At 47.5% G+C, this 12425-nt stretch overlaps 1 protein-coding gene across 1 annotated transcript; it reads left to right on the forward strand.

Moving 5' to 3' along the window:
• Positions 1–9331: 9331 nt before the first annotated feature.
• Positions 9332–12101, forward strand: FJX1 (four-jointed box kinase 1). Its single transcript, XM_014602444.3, has one exon. It carries the CDS (start codon positions 9475–9477, stop codon positions 10627–10629), a length of 1155 nt encoding a protein of 384 aa, XP_014457930.3. The 5' UTR covers positions 9332–9474; the 3' UTR covers positions 10630–12101.
• Positions 12102–12425: the final 324 nt, after the last annotated feature.

Below are 12425 nucleotides of genomic sequence, written 5' to 3' on the forward strand. Positions count from 1 at the left end.
CCAGTTTTGGGCCCTCCAGTTCAAGGGGGATGTGGATAAGCTTGAGAGAGTCTGAGGAGAGCCACCCACATGATCAAAGGCCAAGAGAGCAAACATTACAAGGAGAGGCTGAGGGACATGGGACTCTTCAGCCTGAAGAAGAGAAGGCTCAGGGGGGACTTGGTGACAGCCTATAAGTACATAAGGGGAGTGCACCAGTATCTAGTTGTGTACCAGTATCACAGTTGTTCACCAGGGCTCCCCAAGGAATAACAAGGTCCAATGGCCTCAAACTCCTAGAAGGCCAATTTAGATTGAACATAGGGAAAAATTTCTTCAGTCAGAGTGTCTAGGGTCTGGAACAGACTCTCCTCAGAGGTGGTGCAAGCACCTACTCTGGACTCATTCAAAAAGCATTTGGATGTTTATCTTGCTGGGATCATTTGATCCCCACAGACTTCCTGCCTATGGCTGGGGGACTGGACTCGATGATCTCGTGTGGTCCCTTCCAACCCCTAATGTCTATGAAATCTATGAAATTAGAGACATTGTCCAACTTCAAGCACTCAACATAATTTTTTAGGCTAGAAGATGAATAAAGTGACCAACTAGGTCTGTATATAAGAAAAAGCCTAAAGCTTATTATGGGGAAGTTTTGTAGAAATAGGGCTGAGGAGGCTGCTTGACAGAAAAGAAATCCCTAAGGGTGCATCTACATGTGCCCTTTACTGTGGAGTAGACTAATTAGCTCTGCAGTAAAGTGTCACCATCCAGCATCTACATGTGCACCAGTAGTAGGACACAGTAAATTAATTAACTCTGCCATTAGTTGCACTGTTGGGCATGTTGGGGACAGTACTATCTTACAACAGGGTAATTAAATGCGATAAAATGCACATGTAGGCAGTGACAGGGGCTGGCTGTGACACGAGGGTGCTAAAGTTTGGGGGCTGCCTGGCACACAGCTCCACATTTTAGCACTCTCATGCCCCAGCCAGCCCTTCCACCATCCAAGACTGCCACCCAGAGCCCAGGGCTGACCCCATGAACTTACTGCCAACCCAGGGCTGCCCCACCCCTGCTCAAACTGCTGCTGTCCCAAGCACATGTGTATACTCTGCACCTGGGGGCAGCTGACTCTGGCTCAAATTGCCCTGGTGTTTATTGTGTTGCATTAATTTCACATGCCAATGTACCCTAAAAGAGAGATGCTCTGGTGAGAAACCTAGGCAACAAAGGGCATTTCCAAATGTCTAAGCAGGATGTGATCTAAGGAAATTAAGCAGGGGTGGAATAAAATGGTCTAATGTCTACTCACAACAGGATCCCTGTATCAGAACCCAGCAAAAAGACAGGGTCTGAGTTCCCCACTCTGCCTTCTGGAGATGAACCTTGTGACAGTGCCACAAGGAGATTAGCTGGCAACTCTGCTTTGGAAGAGTTGACCTTGATAGTCACAGAATCATGGGGACTCCTTGTTGGCAAAATACACAAAAATTTCTGCCTAATAGCACCACAATTGTCTACAAGCCTGGAAGGATGGCTAGAGAGAGGAAACCAAGGCAATAAAACCAGGGAGTTAAGAATCTATTTGATCCCATGTAAATAGGATATCTGAGATTCAGTGAAAGTTAAGATAATTAGGGTCTTTGCCTCTATTCACATAGTCCATCTTAATCAAGGGAGGGCTTAGCAGTAGGGTCAGTCAGGGAAATATATCATTACATATATCCAAAGGGCTCAAGGCATCCACCGTTACTGGGAGGAGAAGGGAAAATACATCTAAGATAACAAGAGATTCTGGAACATGGAGTTGATAACTCAAGAACAGCCTATCTTCCTAGGTTGATCTAAACTCAACAATCCAGAGGGCAGACACAGTCTGGGGTAGGCAATGTTTTATCAGATGGTGCCCCTTGGATTGAAACGTTCAAGTTAATAATACATCATCTTCTGGGATGCTAGTACAGGTTGAAACATGTCTGAGCCAAGGGAGGGACTGAATACTGCAGCAGCACTAGCAAGTCATCCCCTGCAGGGAAGCTGGTGCTATATTCCCAGTATCTATCTTTGGCTAATAGAAAGGGGAGGAGTCTTTCTAGTGAACAACAGAACTTATAGATGCTGACAGCAGTGAAGGTCACTGCCTTGATCCTGAAATGAATCATAGTCTTTGTCTCAGCTAAACAAAGAGCTGGAAAAAAAGAGACTCCAGCTGAATCCAATGGTGCTTTGAACCTGTTGATTGCCTTAAGACTCATACTGTATCTCACCTGCATTGTTCTTCACATGTCTTCATTGCTCACCAAGGATTGTTACTGGAGCTAGAAATCAAAATGTGAAAAGGCAAGCTGCACAGGGAAAATACAGCATCCATAAAAGTCAGCTTTGACTTCATTTGGAACTAAATCAAGCTATAGGAGCCAAGTTATTTTGTTTTATTTATTCTAATTGTCCTTTCAAGTTGTTCTGCTTTCCTTACTGTAAGCCACCCTGAGCCTTTGTTGAGATGGGCGGTAGATAAATCACTTAAATAAGATAAATAAATAAGATATATTTGGAAGTCCCTATTGAATCCTTAGTTCTATCTTTTGTCAATAGGCTGAATCAGTGACACATGCAACAACGTCTCCCTAATGTCAGTTGGAAGCCAAGTGCTGCAACAAATCCCCTGATAATAGTACATGCCAAGGAACAAGAGAGCTTAGAGCCTTTACAGATTCTCAGTCCATAAAGATTCAGTCAATATCAGAAACAGGGCTGGAAATTATCTGTGTACTTTCTGGGTTCTGGGCTGACCAGCATTCAATTCAGCTTCCGCTACGTTAGAACAGCCTGGAGGCTGCTCTGAACATGCTCAGATGTTCCAGTCCAGGTCCATAAAGCAATAAAAAGACCGTCTGATTGACTCAGACATGGCAGTCCTCAGTTTCAAAATGTTAAACATGCTGCGCACTGAGTGACACTTGGGCATGGTTTAAGGCTGTCTAATGGATGTAAGTGTCTGGTCTGAGGCTACCCCAGCTTGGTCTGTAAACTAGCCAAAAGGATGGCTCAACAGACTCGAGAATTGTTCATTTTCAGATTAGCCTTTTTGCCTGCTGCCACACAATATTCTCAACTATTGCTTTCAGGGGTACAATCAAATTTAAGTTGTTGACTAATTGCTTAGTTTGCAAGACACACACCATAAATAGGAGGGATACTTTGTATTACTATAAGCTTGTTTTCACTCTGAAAACAGGAAATTAACCTGTTATCAATGGCAAAGGCACTTTCTCACTAGGATTTTCCAGCATGAGAGATGCCAAATAGGTGTTTACTATAAATGCAAATAATCTTGAGGTCTTCATTTTAAAAAAATCCAAGTAAATATTTATTTCCTATAAAACTTAATAAAACATGTGTGTCCAGCTTTGAATCCCTTTTTTGATAGCTTTTGCATTTTCTCAAAATTTGGTCTTGAAGGGAACAGAGAACAAAAATCTATTCTGTGTCATTACTTGAATGAAAATACTTAGCCTACTATTGGGTAAAAGGCTGCTATTCAAAGGCATAATACCATTCATATTTGGAGCTGTGAATTGTACCAATCACTAGCTAGAAATTACACACCTTGTGTTCGCTGTCCACGTATTCAAAGGTTAAAAGACAGGCAGATTCAGAGTTGGATAAGAATGGGCACTGGATTCATGGCTAACAAGGTGAATGATTACACTGTGTTATGCTAGATGGGAGCCTGGATGGTAACTACTTCTCATTATTTCAGCAAGTCTGTGTGACATGTCATGGATTCATTGTGCTACTATTCCAATTCCAATGCTCTTACTGGATCTGGCGCATTGCCATTACAGCAGGTCAATGCCATGACACTGGGTCCTCTCAACTCTCCCTGTGCCTTCATTAGGGCCTTTTACCTAAGGACCTCAGTGCTCCTCAGTGATGTAGTTGAGATGATGGAGACATGGTGGGATAGTTCACATGTCAAGTATGGTCATGGATGCAGATAGCTTGTCAGGAAGAATAGGCAGCATAAAAAGGAGGAAAGTGTCACTGAAGTTTCCACATTGCAGGACTTGGTTTTCATGGGATATTAATTATCAGGGCATCTGTTGGGAGGGGAACACAACAGTGCACCAGCAGTCCAGCAAATTCCTGGTTTGTGTCAGGGGCAACTTTTTGTTACAGATGGTAGAGAGTCCAACTAAGGAAGCACTTTTCAACTTGACAGAGAGGCATTGGTTGAGAATGTAAAAGTAGAAGGTACCTAGGGTAACAGTTCATGATCCTAAGGGGAGGAAGGAAAGAGAACAGGAGAATGAGGACATCGGAAAAGCAGACTTTAACAAACTCAGGAAAATGGTGGGCAGGATCCCCTGGAAGAAAGTCTGAAAGGAAAAGGAGTTCAGGAGAGTTGGTTGTACTTTAAGGGTGACCTCTTAAGAACACATGAGCAAGCTGTCTTGATGCAATAGAAGAAGGACAAGTGCAACAGGAAACCAGCCTGGATAAACAGCAACCTCTCCAATGAGTTGAAATTTTAAAAAAGGACATTTAAAAAAAAATTTTAAAGAGGAAACCTGGTCAGAGTACTAAGGAAGAGCATAAGAGTATCACACAGGTGTTCAGGGAGAAAATTAGGAAGGTCAAGGCATGATCTGAGATGCAGCTGGCAAGGGACATAAAAGACAATAAAAAGGGATTCTACAAGCATGTCAAAAGTAAGAGGGAAACCCGAGGAACCATAGGTCCCCTACAGAATGTGGAAGGCAATCTAGTTATGGTTGTTGCAAAGAAGGCTGATGTATTTAATGCCTTTTGACGTCAGACTTCACAAACAGGGGCAGCTACCAGATGACAACAAAGATAGGGAAGGAGATGAACAGTCTAGAATAATGGCAGAACAAGTTATGGATCACTTAGAAAAGCAAGTTCCTTTCAAGTCAATAGGGCTGGAAGGGATGCACGCTAAGGTACTGAAATAATTGGCTGAGGTAATTGTGGAGCCATTAGACATCCTCTTTGAAAATTCATGGAGACCAGGTGAAGTCCCAGCTGACTGGAAAAGGACAAATATAGTTCCCATCTTTAAAAAAAAAGGAAAAATGATCCAAGGAACTACAGCTCAGTCAGCCTGACCTCAGTACCTGGAAAGATCATGAAGCAGGTCCTCAAGGAATCCATTGGGAAGCACTTAAAAGAGAGCAAGGAGCAGCCAGCATGGATTCAGCAACAGCAAGTCATGCCTGACCAACCTAATTTCCTTCTATGATAAAGTGACAGGCTCTGTGGTTGCAGGGAGAGCAGTGGATGTGATATACCTTGATTTTAGCAAACGCTTTGACCCTTTATTCTGACCTGCACTTGGGACAAAATAATTGCATGCACAAATATGGACTGGGGGATGAGTGGCTAGGCTGCAGTACTGCAGACAAGGATCTTGGGGTTACAGTAGTTCATAAGCTGAATACGAGCTGAATATACAACAGCAAAAGCAAAATGTTGTCTTTGGAGCCATTATGCAACACAGACATTTTCTGTATAGCAGAAGAAGAGAGGCATGAGCTAGCTCAATGGTTCTCAACCTTTTTAGACTGAAGGCACCTTTCAACAAATGCCATTCTTAGCTTTTATTCATCCCTTAACTACAGAAAAATAAGAAAGTAATTCTTCTGTTGCAAAGAACTCAGAAAGACCACAGCGGGTCAGAATGTTTTTGATGCTGTAATGGAAATCTGTGGGTTTATTTTGGGAATTGTTTAGATGCCCCCGCCATGGCATCCTTGAAAAGGATTTCCTGGCACCCTGGTTGACAATCATTGGGATAGCCACTGACTGGGCTTTCAACGTCTCAAATTGCCTAACGTGAAGGAGATAGATTTTGTACCCCTTGTTCTCCCACTCATGGGTGAAAGAGCATTTGCAGAGTAACTCAATGCATGACCTGTGGGGGGAGCTCCTTCAACATTATTGGTTGAATTCTCAGCATTTCAGTGTTGTTTTAATTCAGATTAATAAAAAGAAAATTAAAAGAGCTCTACTTCTGTTGCATATCTCTAAATGTTGGTTCAAAAGCAAGTTGATTGTTTCCTTTAGAACAGAACCTTCTTAAGACAGGATAAAAACATTGCTTTTTGCTATCACTAAAGAATATTCTAGTTAGAGTAAAATCAAACACCCAAAAGCCATATCCAGATATGCAGGGGTGTGCACTGGCAGCGGCACAAATAGTAGAAGCACAAATTTGTGCCATTACTTTGTACCACAGCACATGCCCTACACATGCATTTTGGTGAGCATTTTGGTGCGCTTCAAGCAAACTGCCTTTTCCCTGCTCCTCCTGGTTCCCGGCGTGTTGGAGCAGCTGGTGCACAAATGAAATAGTAGAGCTGCTCTGGCTGGCAGCCAGAGCGTCTCCCCAAAGGACTGAGCCTCTGTTTGTTCCGACACACGCTATTGTAGCATGCACCATGCCACTTTTTTTCCCGACAGGTTTTTTTTCTACTGGGAAATCCCAGTGACAAATTTGGACCCATGCTGCCAATCTGTAGTGCGGGGCACATTTTAACATGCCATAGAGGTATGCAGCACCACAAATTGCATGTGCCTGCATGTCTGGACATGGCCAAAATGTCTTTAAAACCCTGAATTGCTTTAGGAAATGTTGTGGAGTTTGCATTTGAAAGTGAACTACAATAAAACAAAGAAGGTAAGAAGTCTGCGCTTTCTTTAGCTTCTTATAATGCATAAAGAAATGGGACATTTTTTGGCTAGGAACAGAACCAGAGAAGAGGAAAAATTATCTTCTGTCATAGAATTTCAGGTTTTTTAAGCATGTAATTCTATGGTGACTGGAGAGCAAGGGACATTGAGCTATCACAAAAATCCAGGTCATGTTGAATGTGGGGGCAATGTTCAGATATAACTCGAGTAACTATTTAACAAAAGGCATTGATTAAACACTCCTGCTTGCTTTAGAGCCTCTGTCTTTTCCAGCAAACTGAGTTTTCAAACATTTCAATCCCCATGAAAGATTTCCAGCTAAATAAGGAAAGACCAGCCCTGTGATTCCTAGCATTTTTAGGACTAGAAATCAAAAAATAAGCAAGAAAAAAAAACTTTTCTGGTTGTCTTCTTTAGAAAGATTTAGGAACAAAACTCCAGTTAAAAAAAAATCTTTTGTAGGTCACGCTTGCTTAATTCTTTCAACTACAAGAAAAGCCACTTTTCTCCACAAGGTGGAACCCTCCATTGCATTTTGCTCTAACCAAAGTCCATAGACTTGTAAAAGTTTGTTTTAGTTCAATAAAAGTACCAAAAGCAATTGCTAGCCAAGGTAAATAATGTGACACGTTACATGGATTAAAACGTTAATCCCTCCGTTCCGAGACCAAAATTGTCTTTTCTACAGACAGAGGCTCTAAAGCAATGGCATCACACCCATGAACTGCAAAAAGTTGTGAAAATAATGTACAACATTTGAGGGGATTTCTCAGGTCCCATTAAAACTTCTCTTCCTGCTAAACCTGTAACTCCTCAAATCACCAGGAGAAAAGGCCAAAAATTAAAAAGGCCTCATCAAAGTGAATAAGCTTGACCCTTCCTCCAAGCTGTTGGCAGCGGCCCTTATACAGGAACAAGCCCTCTGGGGCACAGGGATTATTTCAGCGGGGCTGTGGGAAGGTGCAGGGATGTGTCTAGATCCCTTTCATTGCATGGCTGGGGCAAATGTCAACAATTTTGTGTATTGTGACTTCTTCTTTAAAAACAAACCCATTCCCACAACCCAGGATTCATGAGGGGAGCCCTAAAATAACTGATCTGTGATTCATTGTGCTCCTAGGTGCCCTTGTAAAAATAAAGCTGTGTGCACAGCTCGCTTCCCAAGAGCAATGCTCCAGAAAGCCGGCATGTTTACATGGGATCCAGCTGTGACAGCGTGTTCTGGAAGGAAACAGATTTTAGACTGTTGTGAACAACCTGGGGTTAAAAAAATCTGTTTTTATCTATCAAGGTGAACACTACACTAGATGCCTTATAGTTCCAACAATATGGAGTGAAGGCATGGGCGGAAGAAACCTCTCTTAGGTTATTAGAGGCTCCCAGGCCCACTATGGGCTCCCTTCCCCTCTGCAGCTGCAGGGCTGCTTGAGGCATATTTTTCTAATGTATTTAGAGAAATATTTTTTCTAATATACCACATTATTTTTTCTAATGTACCAGTCCTCACAAAAGTGATTTCCCCTATGCTCCTGGATGCTCTTCCACACCCCAGCACAACTTGCTAGGCTGCAGCTTCTCTTAGAGAAAGCATGGGCTGACTTTCTGAATGCCTGTTATTTCTGGGCTTTGCCCTTCTCCCCTAATCGCCTCCTTCCCTTCATCCTTCAAAGGGCTGCCCACAGGGGATGAACACCTGTCAGCATCTAAACTTCACCTCCCCAACCTACAGAGCTGTGAGGCAAGAAAGCCAGAGGCAGGGACAGAAAACACTGATCCACAGGTGACATCTGCAGGTACTTAGGGATAGGGAAATGAAACCTGGGGAGAGGAAAGCTTGATTTCATAGATTTCACAGACATTAGGGCTGGAAGGGACCTCGTAAGATCATCAGGTCCAGCCTGTGCCCAAGGAAGTCAGTAGGGTCAAAGGATCCCAGCAAGATAAATGTCCAAATGTCTCTGGGAAGTGTCCAGAGTAGGTGCTTGCCCCACCTCTGGGGGGAGTCTGTTCCAGGCTGTGGGGGCTCGGACAGTAAAGAAGTTTTTCCTTATGTCCAGCCTAAAACAGTCTTGCAGGAGTTTGTGACCGTTGGACCTTGTCAACCCCTGGGGCGCTCTTCCCCCAGATCCAGATGCACGCCCCCCCTCCCCCGATGTACTTATTATAGACTGCCTCCCTGAGCCTGCACTGCCGCAGGCGGAAGAGTCCCACGGCTGGCAGCTTCTCTTGATAAATGAATGGGATCTGGGATCTAGGCAGGGGCTGGCTTTTAAAGAAGTCAGGACACAGCATGGTTGACACTTGCCCCAGGGGGCACCCTGCCAGGCAGGCAGGCAGGCAGGCCGGGCGGGGGAGGGAGGGAGACCTGGAGGGGGTGACTTTGGCAGCCTCTTGCCCCCCCGCCCTGGCGGCTACTCATCCCACAGCAGTGGGATCCCGCAGCGCCTGGTGGTGCGGAGGGGGCCGGGGCCGGGGCCGGCAGGCGCGCGGCGTGTCCCGGAGGAGCGGGCAGCAGAGGCGCGCCCCGAGGGGCCCACCCGGCGGCGTGGCGCCGCGCTGCGCTCCCATCGCCTGTTTAAGCGGCGGGGCCAGGCCGGGCGGCGGGGCGGGGAGGCTCCGCGCCCCCCTCGCTCCCCCACGTGGTCGGCGGGCCGGTGCCTTCCCCGAGCCGCCGGGGCTCGGGGCAGAGCGGCGCGGCGCGGCGCGGGCGGGCCCCGTCCGCCGTCCCCTCCCCATGACTGCAGCACGGGCGGCGGGTCCCGCGTGAGCAGGATGCGGCGGGGCGGCCCGGCCGCGCTCTGCCTGCTGGCGCTGGGCTGCCTGGCGCTGGGGCTCTGGCCGCGCCGGGCCCCCGGGGCCCCGGCCTGGGAGCGCGGCAGCGCCCAGAAAACTTTCCGCGCGCTGCTGGCCGTGCCGGAGCCGGGGCCGAGGCCGGGGCGGGAGCCGGAGCCGGGGCGGGAGCCGTCGCCGTCGCCGTCGCCGGTGCAGGGCGGCATCTACTGGAGCCGCGCGCTGGAGGCGCAGGTGCCCCGCGGCTTCGAGCCGGCCGAGGCGGCGGCTTGGCTGGCGGCGGCCCGCGGGGCGCGGGTGGCCGGGCTGGAGCGGGGCGGCTGCGGCCGCAGCTCCAACCGGCTGGCGCGGCTGTCGGACGGGAGCCGCGCCTGCGTGCGCTACGGCATCAACCCGGAGCAGATCCAGGGCGAGGCGCTGTGCTACCAGCTGGCCGCGCTGCTGGGCATGCAGCGGCGCCTGCCGCCCACCGCCCTGTCGCTGCTGGCGGCCCGCGGCGGGCAGTGGGAGCTGGTGCGCGACGAGCTGCGGGGCTCGCACTGGGCCGAGGGCGCCGTGGTCAGCCTCACGCGCTGGGTGGACAACCTCACCGACGTGGTGGCCCCCGCGCCCTGGCTGCGCGCCGAGCTGCGGCCCTTGGCGGCCGGCGAGCTGGGCGGCCTGAGCCAGCCCCAGCTGGTGGAGCTGGTGCAGTGGAGCGACCTGATCCTCTTCGACTACCTGACAGCCAACTTCGACCGCCTGGTCAGCAACCTCTTCAGCCTGCAGTGGGACGCCCGCGTCATGCAGCGGGCCACCAGCAACCTGCACCGGGCGCCCGACGGGGGCCTGGTCTTCATCGACCACGAGGCCGGGCTGGGCCACGGCTACCGGCTCCTGGCCGTCTGGGACAAGTACAATGAGCCCTTGCTGCGCTCCGTGTGCGTCTTCAGGGAGGCCACGGCCCGGCGGGTGGCGGAGCTGCATCGCCTGCAGAACGCCGCCGCCGAGCTGCTCCGGCTCTACCGGACTCGGGAGCCCCTCTCAGCCCAGCTGGGCTTCCTGTCCGAGCAGCAGGCCAGGCTGCTGCAGAGCAGGATAGACTTTGTCCACAAGCACATTTTGCACTGCAAAGCCAAGGCCGCGGCGGCACTGTGATGAGTTTCTCTCTTGGACCCCCTCCCCGCAACCCCCCGCCACTAACCTCCCCTCCCCACCCCTGTATTTATGTAACCCAAGGGTGAGGAGCGGGCTTTCTCCCTTCCCTCTGGCCTTTGTTTGAAGCAGCAACGAGGTCTGGGAGTCTCTGAACACGAGACGGAAATGTTCACTCGGGATCCTGTTTCCTCGTAGGGGAGAGGCACGGGCTTAGTCTGGTCGAGCACGGGGCTGGGATCTAGGAGTGCCCAAGCTCTTATCCTGGGGCTCCAGGTCCAGAGAGTTGGGCACCCTCGGTTCCCATTGACGTCTGAGGAGAGCTGCTGGAGCCTGGTAACCTTTCCAAATTCAGCCAGTTGACGTGGTTGCTTTCGGGACCAATCTTGGGAGATGCTAGGGTCCCCTCTGCTCTCTTTTGGAGCTCAAAGGGAGTTAAACGGACTTTGCAGAATGCCTCTTCATCAGTAGGGTTGGACCCTCTTCTGTGGCTTTTAGTGCCTCAATTTGCTTGGAATACGTTGGCCTTCTGGCTCCAATTCTGCTACATAAGGAGCCACTTCTCTGCATGGACGTTGTTGCTGGCCTACAGGAACGGACCCTTTCTTCTTGTTGCATCCAGAGAGGATGGCTCATACTTGGCTACCTGCCTCCCAGGGCTTTTGTGGGAAGTATTTAGCAAATGTTTGTAAAGACCTCTGAAGGTGAAAAGTGTTATCAGTGTCACTGTATCTTTTTGTATTAGTTCCACATTGGGTCTCTCTTTCCAGAATTTGAAGGGGGAAAAAAAATCATCTTTAAGTATTTCCCTTAACAGTTTGCTCAGTAAAATTATTCTCTTAAGAAAAAAAAAAAACTGAAAAAGCAATTGTCTTTATCTGCTTCAGGATCAACTACCTTTTTCTTTCAATGGAGGCAGGCAGTTACGCTGATGTATTCTATTTAAAAAAGTAATTGACATTCATAGACCAAGAACTTATTGCACAGTAGGGAAGCCCTTGACTTGCAAAACTGCCCTATCCATGGAAGTTCTCTTCCTATGGATATTCCTAGCCAGACTGGACCTACTAACCATTTATTAACCTTTTTGATGACCATGTATAAGCAAGCCCATATTCCAGTAGTTCTTCACCTCTGTTAGTGGAAGCATCTGGTAAACTATTTCAGTTTATAAGTATTGTCCTGTTGTTTGTAATCTCTGTCATTTGGTCTGAACACTAAAATAACTGACTAATGGGTGACAAAAGAGAACTTCCCAGGTTTTAAAATAGTATCAGTGTACTAAGAGCTTGACGTAAGAGACAAACTGGAAAAAAAAATCAGTTTCATGCACTTTACTTTGACTTTTTTATTTTTTATAAAAAGACCTTTTTATTTTACAAAGTCTGTCTTCTTTGTACATTATATATGGTCATAAGCTCTTCTGTAACATACTAAAGAAACTGATATTTCAGTAAAGTGTGTTTAATGTTTTACCCCGTTGTTCTGAATACTTGGCTTGTATTTAAAGAATATTTTTCTCTTCAGAGTTTTCCACAGCAAGATGGGGGCCTGATTTTCAAACATTAACTCACAGACTTGAGTGGTGTTAGTCCTGAATGACACCATAAACAGAAAAGCAGAATTAGGACTTTGAATTTCCCCTTTTAGTCTGTCTCCCTTCCCTAAGCATAGCGATGGCATGAACTTGCTTTGAAATAACAAAAGATGTGAATTTTATTTAAAATCTACCGTTTTTAGGGCAAGTTAGTTTGTGAATAGTCGGTTTCAAAATAGAAGTGACAGACCATCAGCCTATT

The sequence above is a fragment of the Alligator mississippiensis genome, chromosome 2 (assembly GCF_030867095.1).
Source record: "Alligator mississippiensis isolate rAllMis1 chromosome 2, rAllMis1, whole genome shotgun sequence".
Classification (NCBI taxonomy): Eukaryota; Metazoa; Chordata; order Crocodylia; family Alligatoridae; genus Alligator; species Alligator mississippiensis.

Excerpts from the sequence above, each read along its gene's own strand:
- FJX1 (XM_014602444.3), top strand. The coding sequence starts at position 9,475 with ATGCGGCGGGGCGGCCCGGCCGCGCTCTGCCTGCTGGCGCTGGGCTGC.